At 41.7% G+C, this 18,213-nt stretch overlaps 1 protein-coding gene across 14 annotated transcripts in view; it reads left to right on the plus strand.

The window, feature by feature from the left end:
* The window catches only part of PAG1 (phosphoprotein membrane anchor with glycosphingolipid microdomains 1), a 188,991-nt gene extending 178,183 nt beyond the window's left edge, over positions 1–10,808 (plus strand). For 12 of the 14 annotated variants that reach the window (XM_073330728.1, XM_073330727.1, XM_073330731.1 and 9 more), the window contains one exon: positions 420–10,808. In XM_073330728.1, the coding sequence (XP_073186829.1) occupies positions 420–773 (354 nt within the window). In that variant the 3' untranslated portion in view covers positions 774–10,808. The remainder of the gene's footprint in view (positions 1–419) is intronic. The other 2 variants (XR_012157152.1, XR_012157151.1) reach the window with 2 other exon arrangements.
* The last annotated feature ends 7,405 nt before the right edge of the window (positions 10,809–18,213 follow it).

An 18,213-nucleotide genomic window follows, 5' to 3' on the forward strand; every position in this document is an offset into this window, starting at 1 on the left:
ACCTGTGACTACTATAGTTACAGTGCAGCCTCTATCCACGGGTAAAAGAGTAGGTATTCTATCAGAGGATCTAAAATTAGGTCCAAATTACATTCCACACACACACTGTTTTCCAGAAGCTGAAACCCGTCATCTCCTTGTCACACCCACAGTCAGCCAGAGCATTGAGAATCTTGAGGTAGAACTTACTGTAACTCTATCAACTTTCCCACAGGGCTGGCTCTCTTTTGTATACAGATTTGGCTACAAGGGATTATGTTCAATGGTGGTTGTTAATAAATAATGTTTTCTCCATAAAGAAAATCGATGCATATAGCAGCAATATACTTTTCCATGGCTGACTTCAAAACAGATTGAGGATGATGAAACAGAAGTTCTTTGCTATGCTTAAAAATTAAATCCGTCTCTCTCTTCCCTAGATTTCAGCTATGTACTCTTCTGTGAGTAAACCAGGGCAGGCCATCAGAATGCTGGATTCTACTTACACTAGTATTCAAGAAATTGTACCTCAAAGGTCTCCATCTATTTGCAGTGGCCTCTATGCTAGCGTAAAGGACTTGGAAAACACCTCAGACATTACCACTGTGCCTCAGTCAGCGGACAGGCCAAATGGGGAGTCCGAGCCGGACTACGAAGTGGTCCAGTCAGTAAGCCAAGAGGAAGACAAGACCTTATCAGTGCCTAACACCAGCCAAGCTGTTCTCCAAGGAGAGAATGACTATGAGAGTATAGGGGACTTGCAGCAAAACTCTAGGGATATCACCAGACTTTAATTGCCCTGGCAACAAGATTATGACAAGTATTATCAACAGGTATTTTCAACAGATTCATGTGAAACAAGAACAGGAATATTTTTTCCTTTTGAACACAGAAATTCAAAGTATAAGTACAGAACAAAAGTTAAAGACAAAGAAGCAAAACATTTTTCATCCAGGATGCACTATCTTGCTGGTTGTGTGAACCTCACTAGAATGATTACATCTGTTCAGGATTGAAATCAAAAGGGTTTAAAGGATCCTTTATTGTTAGAGTTTCAAGACAACCAGTATTTGGGAAAGAGTACCACATTTGTCACCTCAAAGTGATCACTTCCTAAAAATACTGTCATTAAAGAAAACCAGCTTTACATTTCTAAATATTATTCTTGTCCTTAGCTTCAAAATATTTCTCAAGGATTGTTTGGCTTCAAGTTCAGCCCTCCTCTTCAAAGAGCAAATCTCAGATTATTTTAGCTCCATACTTCAACTCAGACTTTCTTTGTGGGGCCAGGAAAAATGAGTTTAACTTTACACAGGAGGAGCTCTGCATTTCAGTATATTAGGACTGTGAGCTCTTGCAGCCAGATGTGATAAGAGATGGATACAGAATATTAATGTGTTCCATTCCGGTTTTATTACTGCAATGGTCTAAACAAAAGGTACTTCATTTCACAAGTGACTTACATCAATAGTACTTGAATTCATTTTGTAGAGTCCATGTTTTTTTAAGTCAAGCTTTAGAACTTGACTGTCAGTATTTAAGGACTGGTATTTGTAGGGGTTGTTTGTTGCCTTTTTAAAAATTATCTGGGAGCATATTGCTTTAAAAATATAGCCTTAACATTTAGGTTCTGTCTCTCGCACACACTCAGACTTACACACACAGCATTTGGGCAGCTGTCGTGTTACATCTGAAGGGCTGTGCAAATGGATGTCTGGTCCACATTAACGCAGCATTGACCTCATCTTTAAGAAATCTGCTTCTTTTAAGTTGCTCAACTTAAATGTAATCAGATCCAAATGTAAAAAACATATTTTTTTATTATGAGAATTTATTTACTGGGTGTGGTACATGGGGGTTGATATTTTAAGTTTTATGCTTACTTCCTAACAAATTTTCCATGTTCAAAAATATTGTATATTAACTTGCCATTTTATGTAACAAAAAAATTATCCTGGTTTTAAAAACATTACCTATTAGTTGTAATAGAAGCACATAAATGAATACTTTAATTGTTACTAGGCTTTATCCGATTTCTAAGCAGGTGTGTAGAATATGCCTTGCTGTTTTTTCAAAAATCAAAATCATTCAGTCTGTGCAAAGACCACTTTGTTAAAAGGCAAAGAGAGAAAAGAAGAGGATGAGAAATGTTCAGGGAAAGCCCTGGTGCTCAACATTCCTATACTAAAAACTAATGGGGAAAGAAAACAGCAAGGGAGGAGAAGACTCTCTTGGGATGAGATGGTAATTGACCATTTTGGCAACCAGTTTTAAAATCATTTTGAAGAGCATTCAAGTTACATGGTTACTAATAAAAACAAAGGATATGGCTTAGAGAGATTAAATAGATAGGTGTTTTGCTGGTTCTTTTGTTTCTTTCAACACACCATAATGGACCACACTAAGAACACAGGAAAATGCACCACATCTGGTATATGTGTGTGTGTTATTTTATACACACAAACACAGCTGCAAAATTTAAATTCAGATTTAAATTTCTCCTTCTCCCAAAATTTGATAGTGTTCAAATCCATGGGCCATTTCATGTTCGTATATGCAATATTATATAGTGTGTGTTTGAAAATGTTTGTTTTTGCTTTAAAAAAGAAAAGCAAAAAGATATGCATACACTGAGACTGGGCCCAGTTAGTGGTATAATGTTTCAATTGGTATTAAGCAATACTGGTAATTTGTACCAGGGATGTATCAAATCTAACTGGGTATTTTTGTAACTTATGGGCACAGTAAATACTTGGTCTCATAAAGCACTACATACCAAACATGAATTTGTTTAATAACACACAGTTATAAAAGTGATTATTTTAAGCTGTAAGCAGTAAATTCATTCATTATTATACAAGACACAGAATTATTTTGTGAAGCAGTGATACTCTCCAATGAAATCTTGCAGTATCAGAGCAATGAAAACTTTCTGGATCCTGACCTCCCACTCACTCTGGGACATTTGGGCTGTGACTCTTTTCGTGCACATGCAGAGGCAGTTCAGACTAAGCCACAAGTATCTTGGTCCTGGCTCAAAGTCCTTTCAATACTTTCATCCTTGTACCAGATTCTCTGCCTCCAGTTTATTGTTTCTGCCTCTTCCACCTTTCAAAGCCAATTTTTTTGGGGGGGCAGCCACAGTCTTTCCCCCCTATTTTCCCATTTCCTTTCCTCAAAAATTTTGGAGGGGGGGGCTCCCTAAACAAGGGCCCCTACTGGGATCCTTCTTTGCCTATTCTTCCCACCCCCATCATGGCAGCACAGGTCAAAGGTCAAGAGGCATACCATTTGTAAGGAAACCTACTCAGGAGCCACAGATGGGGAGATCTGCCAAGACTACTCCCTTAGGGGCTCAGAGTCTGGGTGGCTAGTTGCGGCATTTATATCCCTTCACACCCCTGAGATTCCTTTGTGGGGGTGGATCAGTGCTCTTCAGCTGTTGGAAGCCAGCAAACAGAACAGTCCTCCCTCATGAAGGACTCTTCAGGGGCAAGTCCAAAATTCCCTTTCAGCCTCCAGGTCCAATCCACCTTTAAAGAGAAATGTGCCAGGGTCCCATCCCAAGTTCTCACCTGGATAATGTAATCACTTGACAAGGAATCTGGCATCTCTTCTCGCTCCTTTCCAAGAGTAAGATCTGGACTCTCAATGATGCTTCCACTGCACTTCCTCTTCAGCTGTATATTGGATGGGGGAAGCACCAGAGCTCAGCAGCATCCTTCAGCTGATGTTTCAAACCAGGGTCACAAATAGATTAATACTAGTATTTTTAAGGCAGAGGGACATGCTTTGCCTGGCCTTACTTCTCTCTCCTTTTCCATTAATTCCTCCATGCTCACTACATCCCAAATGTCTCGTATTAGGGGTGAGGTCAGTATCCAGAACATATTTGCTATATGATGATTTTCTTTCTACGGCCTGCTGTACACTTAAAAGTTTCGCTGGCATAGCTATGTTGGTTAGTAGTGTGAAAAAAATCACACCCTAATCAGCATAGCTGCATCAGCAAAAGCCCTAGTGGAGATACCAGCAAAAATCTTTCGTAAATCGTTAGTGATCCAGTGAGCTTTCAGGCCGGGGGCGTACTGGGTCTACATCTGTCTAGGATTAATAGTTGCTCATGGTCTTTTGCATAAAAATCACTTGTAAACTCTCTCATATGTAGCAGGGTGAATAGTATTAGAAAAAAATTGCAGGAGGGAAATAGGTGCTGTGATTCAGACTCTCATTGGTCACCCAAAGCTGAAATCTTCCACAGTAGCAGTTGGCTAGGTGTCAACTGCTGCATCCTTCAGGACATAACATATTGTGCCTTTAGGAATCCATCTTCCAAGGATTCTTCTGGGCTGTATACTTTTCCATGGATCCCTGCACAGTTCCTGCTGATACTCTTGCTCGAAATTCAGTATACCGAGTGTTCTCTGTTGTTAAACCTTTTAATGGTGCTTTTTAAGATGCTGGATAAATGGTTTCAATGTGCTTTCTCAAAGCTGAAATGTAAAGCTGTGACATACATCATTCTCTGTTGCAATGTGTGCTTTCCAGAACTTAGCTTTGGCAGTATTATTCTAACTGCAAAACTCTCTAACAATGCTTCCTTTTTTCTCGTCAGCTCACACAGATTCAAAATGGAGTCTTCACACCTGACAAGTCAATCAGAGTTTAAAATCAACCAGTCAGAGCCAGTGCCTTGGCTTAGGATCAGTTGGACACGTGAAGGTGTGATCGTACATTATGGGGTTGGAATAATATATAAATGGGGCCCAGTTCAGGAACTTATCTCCCACTCCCAATTCTTATATATACATTTTACTTTGTAATCTAACTAATGAAATATAGCCCTGAAACATAAATTTAAATTAGAGTCAAATTCTGAGGTCCTTTCTTTGCCTTTACACAGGCAAACTCTAATTTAATTCAGATTTGAATCACTGACTTCAATTGGAGCATACCTGAGTAAGGCTGTTGGACTTTGCCCAAATGAAGAACTTGGCATTTAGCTTCTTGCAAAATACAAGAATTCAGAAAGAATGACTCAGCATCTCAGACAGTGGTTTGTTGCGCTGTTACAGACCTCAAACCAAACATTGTTCTGAGGGAAAGAGGATCAACTTTTATTGACTTGGATGAGTATTGCAACTGTTGACACCAGTGCAGAAGTTGGTCCCTAGTGTCTCTCTGTATGATGGTAGTGATGGAGGACATTGTGAAGAGAGCTCTCGGTCTGAGGAAAGGCAGGAAGATATATTCCAGCATCCCTTTCCAACTAGCCATAGCTTTTAGTGATAAAAGAATTTGGTAGATTTATAACACTGAAGAGATAAATGGGAAAAGGGAGTTCCCACACTCAGATAATTATCTGAAGTCCCTTCCTTGATGAACAGAGAGCCCCATCATATATACCGTTGAATGGGTCAGTATGGAAGAACCCATGCTCATAATTCTTATGTCCCCCCCCCCACCCGACCCAACCTAGAAACATGCAATAGATTTATTGCCTAAGTGCCACTTTTCCAGTAGTGCTAAAGCATACCACGTGCTTTTCTTTTCTTGAGGGCTAGTCCAAACATGAATGGTGATTTCTAATGTGATCAGTTTCTGATGTGACCCAGTGATCAGTTTACAAAACATAACTGCACATCTTGCATATGTAAACCACTGGTCAGTGTGTATCATGCATCTGTCCTCAATCCACAGAGGACATGAGTCGGCTACAGTGCCTGGCTGTCTAATTCAAACTATAACAACTCATGCTTTTAGCTCTGGAGGGCCCCAGTTCAAACTCTTGCCAAGCTGGCAATCATCACACATAGGCTGACAAAGTGCCTGCAGCTAAAGATATAAACAGATCACTGTTTCTGCACAAGAGTTATTAGGCTGATCTACTGTACATGCTGTTGTCCTGCTGTTTACTTTCTAAACTTATGGCTTTCATTTATGTTCTTTTTATCCTTTTAATAGTCGTTGCCTACAAGTTTGTATATTTAAAAACCCACTGGCTAATTTTAACAAGCATGAGTACATGTTTGTAATAGAAAAGATAAAAGGAGACTCTGGTTTAAAGGGCAGCTATGTTCAAAGGGTAGCTGTGTTATTTCTTCCTGTTTGTATAAAAATAACAAACTGTTCAGACAATTGGAGGGTACTTAAAGTTAATTTTGTTTTAAAGATTCCATTATTTATTTTATTCAGGATAACTTCCTTTCAGTACAATATAATGTTGCCACCTCTTGTGTTTTATATGAATCTTATAAAATTTAGTACTGGGGGGGTGGGGTGTTCAGTGTCTCCAGCTCCTGGAATCCTGTGATTACTTGAGAATCTCAGCTTCTCAATTTTTTAATGAAAATTTCTAATGCCTCATACTTGCAGAGAAAAGCTTGAAAACATGACAAAAGTGTAACCAAAAGGGTCTACAACCCAAGACACAACTTTTATTTTTAAAAAAGTCATGATTTTTTTAACACTGGGAGTTGGCAGTGCTGAAGCTCTGACTTTGTAATGCCCTGAAAGAGACTTAAAGTATTTCATTTCTGGCTTTCACTATAGGCTGGGTTTGTAACATCCATCGTTTATGGAGCTGTTTGGTTGTTGGTGTTTTTTGTCACATTGACAGCAATCAGCATTTTAACAACACTTCAGTCCTTTTTGAAATATGGCTTAGCTGTCAGGGAGCGTGGATACTGCATCAGATTGAGAACTTAGCGTGAAATTTTCAACAGCAGCTAATTGATTTAGAAGAATGGGCCCTATGCTCCTCAGTACTTAGGTCCTTTTGAAAATCACAGCCTTAAGGACCAGATCCTGCAGACCTTACTCAGGTGAGTAGCTGTCACCTCAGCAAGCAGCTCAGCTGACAAGCAAGGATTGGTGAAACATAAACAGATAATATGATAAAAATGTATTTTAAAAAACACATCTAAGACAAGACAAGAACTTTTCAGGCTCTTGCAAGCAAGTGCAGTCTCTCAGATACCTGAGGACATTTGCATTTTGCTTTTTTCCTTGAGGCTATATCGGAACTATTACTTAGCCCGTTTCGTCAGCGTTTTCCTACAAGCAACCAGCTCCAGTCTACTGCTCTGGCTTTGCACAGACAACTGAATTTTCCTAGTAGCTGCTGATTTGGCACCTGTGTCTCCCTTAATTATTGCCACCTGGGCCTGTCTCTGCTCCTGGAAGCGGCTGTTTGCTTCACAAGCTTTAACTCATACCAGGAAAGCTAACTGATCCTCCTCAGGCAGACCAGTTCTCCAATTTAAAGAAAAGGGTGTTGAGAGCCAAACTGCCAAAACAGAAAGAATAGTTTCTTCTGAGGGATGAAATGTGGAATGCTGTAGCAACTGGAAGAAGAGTAAGAAAAGGAATGACAGGTAAGTTTCATTTATGTTTCAGCCATATCACAAAGATGTATTCCTCCCAGGAAAGATTCCCCTAGCAAGAAAGACTGCAATTCAAGGGGAACATTCCCAATGCCTAGAAAGAGATTAATTCAGCTCCCCCATCTCTCTTCAGGAGCGTTGCTCCTGAAGGTTTCCATAAGCCAGGGGTTCTCAGACTTCATTGCACTGCAACCCCCTTCTGACAACAAAAATTACCCCAGGACCTCAGGAGAGGGATCAAAGCCTGAGCTCCCCTGAGCACCACCACCCCAGATGAGGGGGCAGGAATCCCAAAGCCTGACCTCCACCACTCCAGGCAGGGGGGAGAGGGGCCAAAGCCCAATGGCTTCAGCCACAGGCAGGAGGCCTGTAACCTGAGCTCCGCCGCCCAGGTCTGAAGCCTTTGGCCCCGGGCAGTGGGGTTTGGGCTTTGGCCCTAGGCCCCAGCAAGTGTAAGCCAGCCTTGGCGATCCCATTAAAATGGGGTTTTGACAGTTTTGACACCCACAGTTTGAGAACCGATGCAAAAAGAGGCAATGCCAGGAATTCTCTCCTCCCTCTGCCCCATGCGGTACTCGGCTAGCTTTTTCTGGAGAGCCCAGATAAACAAACAAACAAAAATAATGAAAACCTAACTTCTAATTAGTCAGCACTGTATGGGAAATCTCAAGTGGACAAATTTTACAATTGCAGTGATGGAAATCCTGTTTAACCACTGCTTCCAAGGTGGTGATCTGCACGGTGCACTGATGGACTGTGACTGAAATCAGAAGAATTGGCCTCTTTGATTTCAGTAGGATTATTCGCAAAAGTAAGAGTTGCTGGAGCAGGCCCTTAGATACAAAACAGCTAATTTGTGTTTCTGTGAGTATTCTGTGTATTACAACTGAAGTGATAAAAGGTTCTTTATTTCTCTGACCCTGGTCTACAATCGATCATGACTTCCATTGCACCAAATAGAAATACGGAGCTTTTTGTATGGGGAAAAGTTGTTAGTAATGGCTATTACAAAAGAGTATGCCTTGGTAATAATTCTTCAAGGATTTGCTTTAAAGCAGGTGTTATAGAGAATAGCTAGGCTTCAGCACAAAAATCTTTATTTATGTATGAGACATCGTATCCTTAAAGCATATGGGGTTTATATTTGTAATTATAGGCACTTGTTTTTAGTTTAACTATTGTTCTAAAATGGAAAAACATTTTTTATTAGAATGATTTCCTCGTAATGGTCTATTAAGGAACAAATAGTGTTTTCTGGGCTATAGTTGACTTTTGTCACTGAAGCAGAACTGAAAAAATATTCTCTAACCAGCCTGATTTGAAAATGAGATGATTAGAGCTGTATCCTGCTATGATATCTTGGACTAGATACAGAGAACATGTTAAATATATGGTATGTAGTTCAGATGCATGGATAGTGAGACCTTTAAAGGAATGCTTGTGATATAAGAAAGTGCAATCAGTGCATGCAGACTTCCAAGATGGCAGCATTTGAGGTTTGTTTGCAATATGGTTGGTGATTTGGCTTGCTACCTTTGAAATCCGTATAGTTTTATTCACAGAACCAACCAGCAGTAAAGTAGGTTAGTTTTCAGAAATTATATTCCATAAACTGTAGCTTGGCTGTAATTTCAGGGGTTGTACCATTATGAAAGTAATTCAGATCCAAAATTCTAAGTTATGGTTTTGTAAATTGATAAATGACATGAAATTCCTTTCAGTGTGTGGGGGGTTTGGTTTTTGGGCGGGTTGGTTGTTTTTTTTTTGGTGGTAATATGTATGATCTGGTGTCATCTAGCTCTACCATTATTCTAAGAATGTTCGTTTGATGTTTCTAGCCAATTTAGCTTTTGGCTGCTGAAAGCACAGTAGGTAATTATGGTTATTTACTGTAAATATATACAAGTTGTGTGTAAATAAACTTTTTTGCCCTGATGTAACTTAAGTATGAGGCAAGTTATGTAAAAGTAAGAACACAGGTCAATAATTTAAAATATAGGTTTTAATTATGTACAGCAGTGCCCTAATCCTTATTTGTTTGTATGCTGGTAAAATCTTCATATACTGTACTGTACTCTCTGAAAAGCTTTTAAAATTGGCTCTGCCATATTTCTGATTCATGTGATATTTGCATATCGCTTTTGAATATATTGGTGATCCGTGTAAACAATGTCAAACTGAGAAATGTTTCACATTGAAATGAAATGAAACACACCAAATTTTAAAAATCTTAGGGAAATTCAGTCGATTGAAAATCTATAAAAATTTAATCAAAACTAATAACTACAATAAATCAGTTTTGTCACTTTTTGAAAGTGTCTTTTTTTTTCTTTTTTTTAACAAATATTTCCACATTCTTTTTCATCCTGCTTCTGAAGCCTCTGAAATCCTCATTGTTTGATGGAGTCTTTTGATATTAATTTCAACCAGAAATATTTTGGGCTGGCCATTCAATCTGATTATTTAAAGGGAGACTCTGACACTCTTACTCATGTTGAGTAACACCTTCTGCCACAGGCTAATCTTGTAGAGAGTTGGTATGTGTGTACTTCCATGCATTGCAAGCAGTCCCACTGCAGACACAACTGATAACCTGATTTCACTGAAATTGGTGGTATTGGAATTTGGCTGTTAAACTTTTTAACGTGCAGTTTTTCAGCATTTTTGAAGAGCAACGATTACCAAGTTTGTGCACCATATTCTGATGATGCTGTAAAATTCTATTTTCTTTGCTAAAATGTGTACCCAGGGTAACATTGCAAAGCTCTAGTTGCCTCAAAATACATTTTTTGTTTGTTTTGGGTTTTGTTTTAGTTCTGAAAACTTGTAACTTTCACTGTTCATAGATGCTTAGAATTTGCATAAGGAATGCATAAGGAAAACATTTTAATGGTAGACTTCAAAATATTTTGAAGTGTTATCTTCATACTTGTACTCATAGCATGTAGCCTGGCTTTGAGAAACTCAGCAAAAATCAATAACATGTTAAGTAAGTGTCTGATTTTGCTGCCAATAATTTTGTATTTATTTTACATGTATTTTCACATTTCAGAGTTAGAGTACAAATCATGCAAGGTAGCTAGCCAAGACTCACTTTAGAAGGGAAAGACTGGACGGGAAGGTTATTTCCAATGTTAAGATAAAGGGATTAATTTTAATATATTCAAAAACAGAAATGAGTTTCCACAGTCCGGTATTTACTATTCCAGCCTTAAAGGTACCTGATGAGGAACTGCTACCTTCCAGCATACAGACCTTATCCTGTACATAAGTAGTCTCATGAATTCATCTTGGAGACGCAGAACTGCTCACCTGAACCGGCCTGTATAGATGTTTGTAGCATTTGATCAGACAGACTCAACAAAATATTTTTGCTAATCAAATGTTTAGTCTATTGTATGTCTGTATGTTGCATTTAAAAATAAAACAACCCATACATAACCACCCAGACTTTTTCCTTGGCTAATCATAAGGCATTGTTATAACTTAAAAACCATGGACATCATTGTCTTAATACAGTTAGACATGCCCAACTATCTGAATGAAGCTTTTGATCATGGAACACCAGCATTCCACCTCACTGAGCAGTTTGTGACTTTCCACTTGCAGAATCATAGAAGTGTAGGACTGGAAGGGACCTCGAGAGGTCATCTAGTCCAGTCCCCAGCGCGCAAGGCAGGACTAAGTATTATCTAGACCATTCCTGACAGGTGTTTGGAGGTTTTTAAGAGCAGGTTAGACAGTGACAGAGATTTCACAACCTCCCTAGGCAATTTTGATCCAGTGCTTAACTACCCTGACAGGAAATTTTCACAAATGTCTAATCTAAATTTCCCTTGCTTCAATTAAGCCCATTTCTTCCTGTCCTAGCCTCAGTGGTTAACAAGAACAACTTTTCTTTGTAACAACCCTTTACGTACTTGAAAACTGTTAACATGTCCCCCCCTCAGTCTTCTCCAGACTAAACAAACGCAAGAATCAAGCGCTCTGTGTGTGGGGAGAGGATTTTAATTTCGGATGTAATGTATTCTGTTATATGAAAGCCTGTGCGTGTCATCAGAGATTTTAATAAACAGATTTTTCTAGTCTTCCCTATTAGGCACCTTATATAGACTATCACCATGATGTCTAAATGCAGTGTTAAAGACAACACTGGGCATGCCCTAAATGGCAAAATTCCCAGCTTTCTGTGTTCGCCGTGTGATGGTTTAGGTTTGTTCTTGTTTTGCTCTTTTCTTCCTAGTTCAGAGATGGGCAAACTATGGCCTACGGGACCCTCCTGCCCAGTCCCTGAGCTCCTGGCCCGGGAGGCTCACCCCCGGCCCCTCCCCCGCTGTTCCCCCTTCCCCGCAGCCTCAGCGTGCCATGCTGCCAGTGTAGTGTATTAAACTGCTCCGCGTAGGAATGGGCTAGTGGTAGCCGTTATGGAGAGCAACTCTATGTTGGCGCAACGCTCCGGGTGGCCAGGCAACGCTTTGGGCAGCGCGACTGTAGTGCCGCCAGCCACCAGTGCCCTGTGCTGCGCGGTGAGGGGGCAGGGGGGTTGGATAGAGGGCAGGGGAGTTTGGGGTGGTGGTCAGGGGGCGGGGGTGTGGATGGGGTTGGGGCGGTCAGAAGGCAGGGAATGGGGAAGTGGGGTTTGAATGGGGGCAGGGCTCCCGGGGGGCGGTCAAGAAGGAAGGGGGGTTGGATGGGGTAGTGGGGGGCAATCAGGGGCAGGGGTTCCGGGGGCGGTCAGGGAGTGGGGGGCAGGTGTCCCGGGGGGGCCATCAGGGGGTGACAAGCAAGGGGGGGCGGATAGGGGGCGGGGGCACAGCCTCCCCTAACCGGCCCTCCATACAATTTCCGAAATCCGATGTGGCCCACAGGCCCAAAGGTTTGCCTGCCCCTGTCCTAGTTGCTTCCCCACTCCATGCACCCCGGCTCATTGCAGAGGGGCTAGTGCCCACACAAGACCAGCTTTATGGACGGAAAGCTGGTAGGTGTGTTATACGCATGCGCACAATCAAAGCAAATCACAGGCAAGGTGATGTTACAACAGTTGTCAGGGATGGGGGAGGTGAGGCTAGAGGCCTTTTCTCCACTGTGCAGTTTAAATGGGAAACTATTTTGAACAAGGCTTGTTACCTCAGTGGTAATGCAACTGTGACACACCACTAAATGCATAGAGTCCTATGACAGGGTGAAGGCCTGCTCCCTTTAATAGGGAGGAACAGCCTGGATTTTTTTTTTTTTCCAAAATAGAGAAGATGTCACTTCTTTTGGCGGAAGAGGCAATGTTTTCCCTGATGAGGCCTGTCTGTTTTGTTAAGCACTGGTAATGGCTACGCAGAAAGACAGACATTTGCTGAAATGCAAGCGATGTGCTAATGAACGCTATGGCCTTGTTTGTGTTATGAAAAAATAATTAATTGTAAATTTTTATTGCCGCTGACGGGGAGTGAGTGATTATGCTGGTTATGGTTCACCAGCGACGGGGCAGATTATCTGATGTAATTCCCTTGAAATCCATAGTTGCATCAGAGAGGAATAATAAACAATGGGTAGAATGCCTTACGTCTGAAGAGCTCCAAGAACTATTCAGGCAATGAATGAAACGCCACAGCACCTTGCTGATAATTTCATTCGGGTCTGCAGTGCTAAGGGAGGTGAAAAGCAGTAAGAAGCTGCTATTGTTACATAAACACAGAGTTGCATCTCTTTTGCATGAGAAGCAATTGGCCTGAGGTTGGAGCAGTCATTCTGTATGCCCTTTAAATGGGGGAGAATTGATTTTTCCCCTCACGCTCATTAAGTCAGTGAAAGTTGACTCTACTGGAAAAGATTCCCTTTCTTCTATGTATTGCCCCCCCCACCCCGCTCACAAGCCCTGTCATTTTGATGGTTAACATTCTCTCTTATAACTATTAATGAGGAGGCTACTTCATAAAGCTCTGTTGCAGTGTCAGAAATCTGCATAACCTCAGGTGAGCCTCTTGTATATTTCATAGGAACTACGATAATGAATATAGACTGTCAGCGGAACAAAACTGGTAGGTTACCTTTACTTGTATATAAAGTGTCAGACTGGGGTTTTTTTTATCGTCTGCACAAGTTATACTTAATAGCCTCAAAAATTCAGTGAAGCTCTAGTTGACAAACTCTTTCTATAATTACTTCTCTATCAGTTATTAGCCAACCAAGCATGTGCACTATTATTAACTCTTAGATTAATTACATGAGCATAACGAAGGGCGCCTTCTGTTAAAGGGCTGTTAGAACAGGAATTGGAAAGTATTAGTCTTGGCGAAACTATAGTTTCTGTGCTTTGGTTCACAGCTGTTTGATGCACTGAGTCAGGACTTCCTGATACGCTTTGCAGTGGCATAGTGCATTAGAGCTAACATGGATGCTCCTAACCTAGCCAATGCCAAGCAGCTTATCAACCAAACCAGTCAAGACCTATGAATTCACAGAGTTTGTTAGTGAAATGGAGAGGAAGATTCATGATCATTTTACCATGGCTATGGGGCTATCGGCATTCTTTAGTGCACTAAAATATCCGACAATAGAATAATAATCAAATATTCTTCTTCAAGCAGTGTCCCTATAGGTGCTCCACTGTAGGTGCATCTGCTCCCTAGCGCCTCTAATCAGAGATTTTAGGTAGCAGTGTCCATTCAGCCCACACATGCGCTCTCCCTCCTTTCTGGCCTTCCTCAAAGCTATCTAGTGCTTTGTGTGTGAACCCCCCTTAATTCCTTCTGGACCATCTTTGCCCTCAAACGGAGCGAGCAGTTATCTCTTCATTCTCTGCATCATTAGTATAAGCAGTAGTTTATTTTGGTTCTTTTGTTCTTCTTAGTTGTTAGTGTTTCCATTTACCAATTTTGGGTTTAAAAAAAAAAAAGAAGAAAAAGAACTTTAGTTCATTTTCCGGCCCTTTTGGTGGGGGGATCCTCCCCCTCTCAGCGGTGTTCAGAAGATATTCTAACTTTTCTCTCATTATTAATAAAAAAAAAAAGAGGAAGAAAGAACATCTTTTTTCTGCATTCCTCACTGCTAGAGGGTGATAGTCATCCCAGGCATAGATGATTCCTGCCTCCCCATACTAGGGTGGCACAATCTAATGGGGAGGACGTGAGCATCCCATGTGATCACCCAGTGACACCCCCACAGCCCTGCACCCAGTCCGGGGCCACCATGCTCTTCCCACCCCACATTGTCTGGGGAGGGGACTCTGTTCTTCTCCTGTTGTGCCCCCCTACCCCACCCATGACACGTTCAGCCTCTCTCCCTGGCAGCCGGGTTCAGGTGGGGAGCAGGACGGAGTCTCTTCTCACACAGGAGAGTCCCCAAAGGTGGTACCTCTCTGGACGTGTTACAGCCTGAGTGATTTGCCTTAATCACCTTCTACTGTTTCTGGTTCCTGGCGAAGCAGTGGTAACCCTGTTCCTAGTATTGAATACAATCCCTAGCCCACAGTGATACTGCTGCATAAACTTAATATAATATGGTCTCCAAAGATATTGCATGGGATTACAACATCCATATCACCAGCCTCTTCTGCTTTACATTAAATGGGATGAGGACGTCTGCATCTGGAAGCAATCTGCCTGCCTGAATGTCTTAGACACCCGTGACTAGCCCACACTGTCTGATTCGGGCTCGCAGGGCTCAGGTTAAAGGGCTTTTTTAATTGCAGAGTAGACGCTCAGGCTGGATCCTGGATTCTAGGACCCTGTGAAGTGGGAGGGTCCTAGAGCTCTATCAAGCCTGAATGTCTACATCACAATTAAACAGCCCTGCAAGACCAAGTCAGCTGTCACAGGCCACTCTCGAGTGTCTAGCTGCAGTGTCAACATACCCTAAATGTACAAAATGAGTACCCAGCCCCAGCACCTATCCTGCAGTGCGGTGAGCACTGGATAAAACTCCCAGGAGCCTTTAAGAACCAGACAGGAAATTATCAATCCAAAACCACAGAGTTGCTTACAGAGATGAGCAAAGGACTGAATTCTTGTATTGGGAAGAGTGAGGAAAACAGAGAGAAATAGCGAGAGCTATTAAATAAGTTCCAAGTCTTTAATAATGTTCTTTGATCTTCCTCTTCCTCTTCTTATCCCACTCCTAATTAGTCTTTGCCTATAACACCTTAGGATGAAGTACATTAAGAGCTCATCCTTCAGTAATGTTAATTCCTTTCCTAAAAGTCCAATGACACGTTGGCTCTGATTAAGTGGAATATTCATATTATTTTACTTGTTTCCCTTAACATGATTAGATTTCTATTAATTGGAAAACTTGCTCTTTCAGTCATATCTTGAAGCAAACTCACAGGTTGGCTGAGAAAGCACCAGCTACAATCTGTACTCTGAGAAAAATGACTTTGATAAAACCATTTAGCATTTATTATCTTCTGGGGTTTTTACAAAAGTGAACTAATTAATCCAACTAAAACAGATAAGGCAAGTGTTATCTTTGTTGCACAACTGAGGAAACTGAGGCAGAGAAATGAACTGACTTTGCAAAGGGCACAGATGGAGATGGAATTAGAACTCAGGGGTCTATGGCTCAAGGTCTAGGTTCACCAGGCCACAACTCTCCCCAATCAGACCCTGACTATAGAATTTTGGGATGAAATCCTAGGAGCATTAGCCACTCTACAGTCCCTATTGGGAGGAAGTGTGGGTGCCACTGGGGCCAAAAGACTGCATTATTTGTGTGTGTGTGTGCTTGATGTAGAAGTTGAGCATGAGTGAAGGAAAAATGGAGAGGAGAGGATCAGAAAATAAGAAAGAGAACAGACGGAGAGAGGGCAAAGTTCTTTTCTATCTCCCAGACTCTGAAGTTAAATCTATTATTAAAATCTCAATGGAGTTGTGTGTGTGTGTGTGTGTGTCATAAATACAGGGAAGCAGCCATGGGTATAATAGGCCCCGGGAGGCTAAGACTCCCCAAATCCATGCCGTGGCCCCACTCATGCTCTGCCCTGAGGTCCTGCTCTCACTCCCCCTCACCCTTTCTTCCTCCAAAGCTGGCGAGGGCTCAGCTTGGGGCTCAGGACAGCCAGCAGCCTGGGCTGGCCCAGGGGTCAGGGTGGCTGGAGTGGGCTGGCTGATGCTCGAGACAGTTTGACTGGGGTTCCTCCAGCCACAGTGGGGGTGGAAGAGCCACTCAGGGCTCCAGTGGGAGCGAGGGTAGGGGCAGGGCTGGGTGACTAGCATCCCCAAAGGCGGGGTTCACGCACCACCCATGCTTCAGTATTCAACAGCAACTGTCAAATGTTAACAGAATAGCTTTGGCTACTGTTAAGGATCACAGGAAGAGAAAGAGGGAAATGTTGCCAAAAACTCTCAGCCAGGGAATGGGTATTCTGAACATTTACTGATGCTCACGAAGGTTGTTATTTTACATATTTGGAAACATAAGTAGAAAGAGGATTGTGAGTGTGAGAGGGGATTAATGGGTATGGGACTCTTCACTTGGGATTTTCACACGTTGTCCCCCACTTTCATTTGTGGGTGTTTGGTTTAATGATAATGGGATAATTATTGACTTTGCATTCCAGCTGCAAGTCTGGCTTAAACATTAACGAAAGTTTCTTTCAGAATCCGTTTAACCCACAACTGAAAATGTTTGTTCAGGATTTCTAAAATCAGTTGAAGTTCCACGGTGTTTTCTTTTGTTTTTGCTATTTTCAGTTATTGTATGTCTGTTGGAGAGAGACTAGAGTGCTTACTACAGTTGTTTACAATCATTTTGCTTGTTTTGCCAAGTTTTGCTTCCCTAGGTCATAAACAGCAGGTCACTTTTAGAAATCTGCAATGTAAATAAATTGTGTGTGAAAAGTGCTGGCTCAACAGTCCTGGAAGCAGAAGTTGTCATACAGCGTTGAACAACAGCATAATGGGCATGGGCAGGGCACTGATGTACTCCACACTGTGCCTCAGACCACTCAAGCCGGACACTGATAGTTGACTACTGCACACCCTTGAGTGGCTTATTGCTGTGAAAGTATGGCTCACTGACTAATTTATGGAAATAAATGTTTTTTTGGAGCGGGGGTAATTATGCAACGCATCATGCTGCTATCCAAAATCCTTCCCACTAGAAGGGAGAGATAAAACAGAAGGAAAAAGTTTTCTACTATCCTAGAAGCTGTCAGAGATTTTGGCATTTGGGTTCAGGATGGTAGAGGTTTGTGGCACCTGGAATGGTGAAGTGGAAGTGGGCGGTTTGGGATTGTGAGAAAGCACATTATCTGAATGTTCCTGCCACACTATAATGAAATAGTTAGCAGTGGTGACATTCAGATTGCCAGAGTTAGGTTTCAGAGTTAACGCCATTGACATGAATGGGCCAGGTGACACACATCTTGGAGCTATGGTTTCAAGCTGTCTGCTGACTCAGGCAAACATTTCATGGATTTAAACTCTGCTTCTTTTCAGGATTATCTCCACAACCAGGAGGCCTAGAGCCTAGCTTTTATCAAAATTAAAGCTTAAATGCTGGGATGATTTTGTTGGGGTTGGTCTTGCTTTGAGCAGAGGGTTGGACTAGATGACCTCCTGAGGTCCCTTCCAACCCTGATATTCTATAAGTCTATGATTCTAAGTGGTAAATATGTGGATTCTGTAATCACTCTCCTGTAGCATGTGTGGTCTTGGTTATAGACGATAGTGTAATGTGTTTCTCTGTGCAGCAACAGGGTGAACAGTAGAGCTTTGCTGCTTGTCTCAAGCATATGGACGTAAAATGAAGTACTGTGCGTTGTGCACATACAGACTGATGGGTGATTTTTCCTATTGTGATATTCACAGTCAATCGTCATCACCTTCCGGCCATTCTCCTATTTACAGAGACGCTC

The sequence above is a fragment of the Lepidochelys kempii genome, chromosome 2, assembly GCF_965140265.1.
Source record: "Lepidochelys kempii isolate rLepKem1 chromosome 2, rLepKem1.hap2, whole genome shotgun sequence".
NCBI classification, from domain to species: Eukaryota; Metazoa; Chordata; order Testudines; family Cheloniidae; genus Lepidochelys; species Lepidochelys kempii.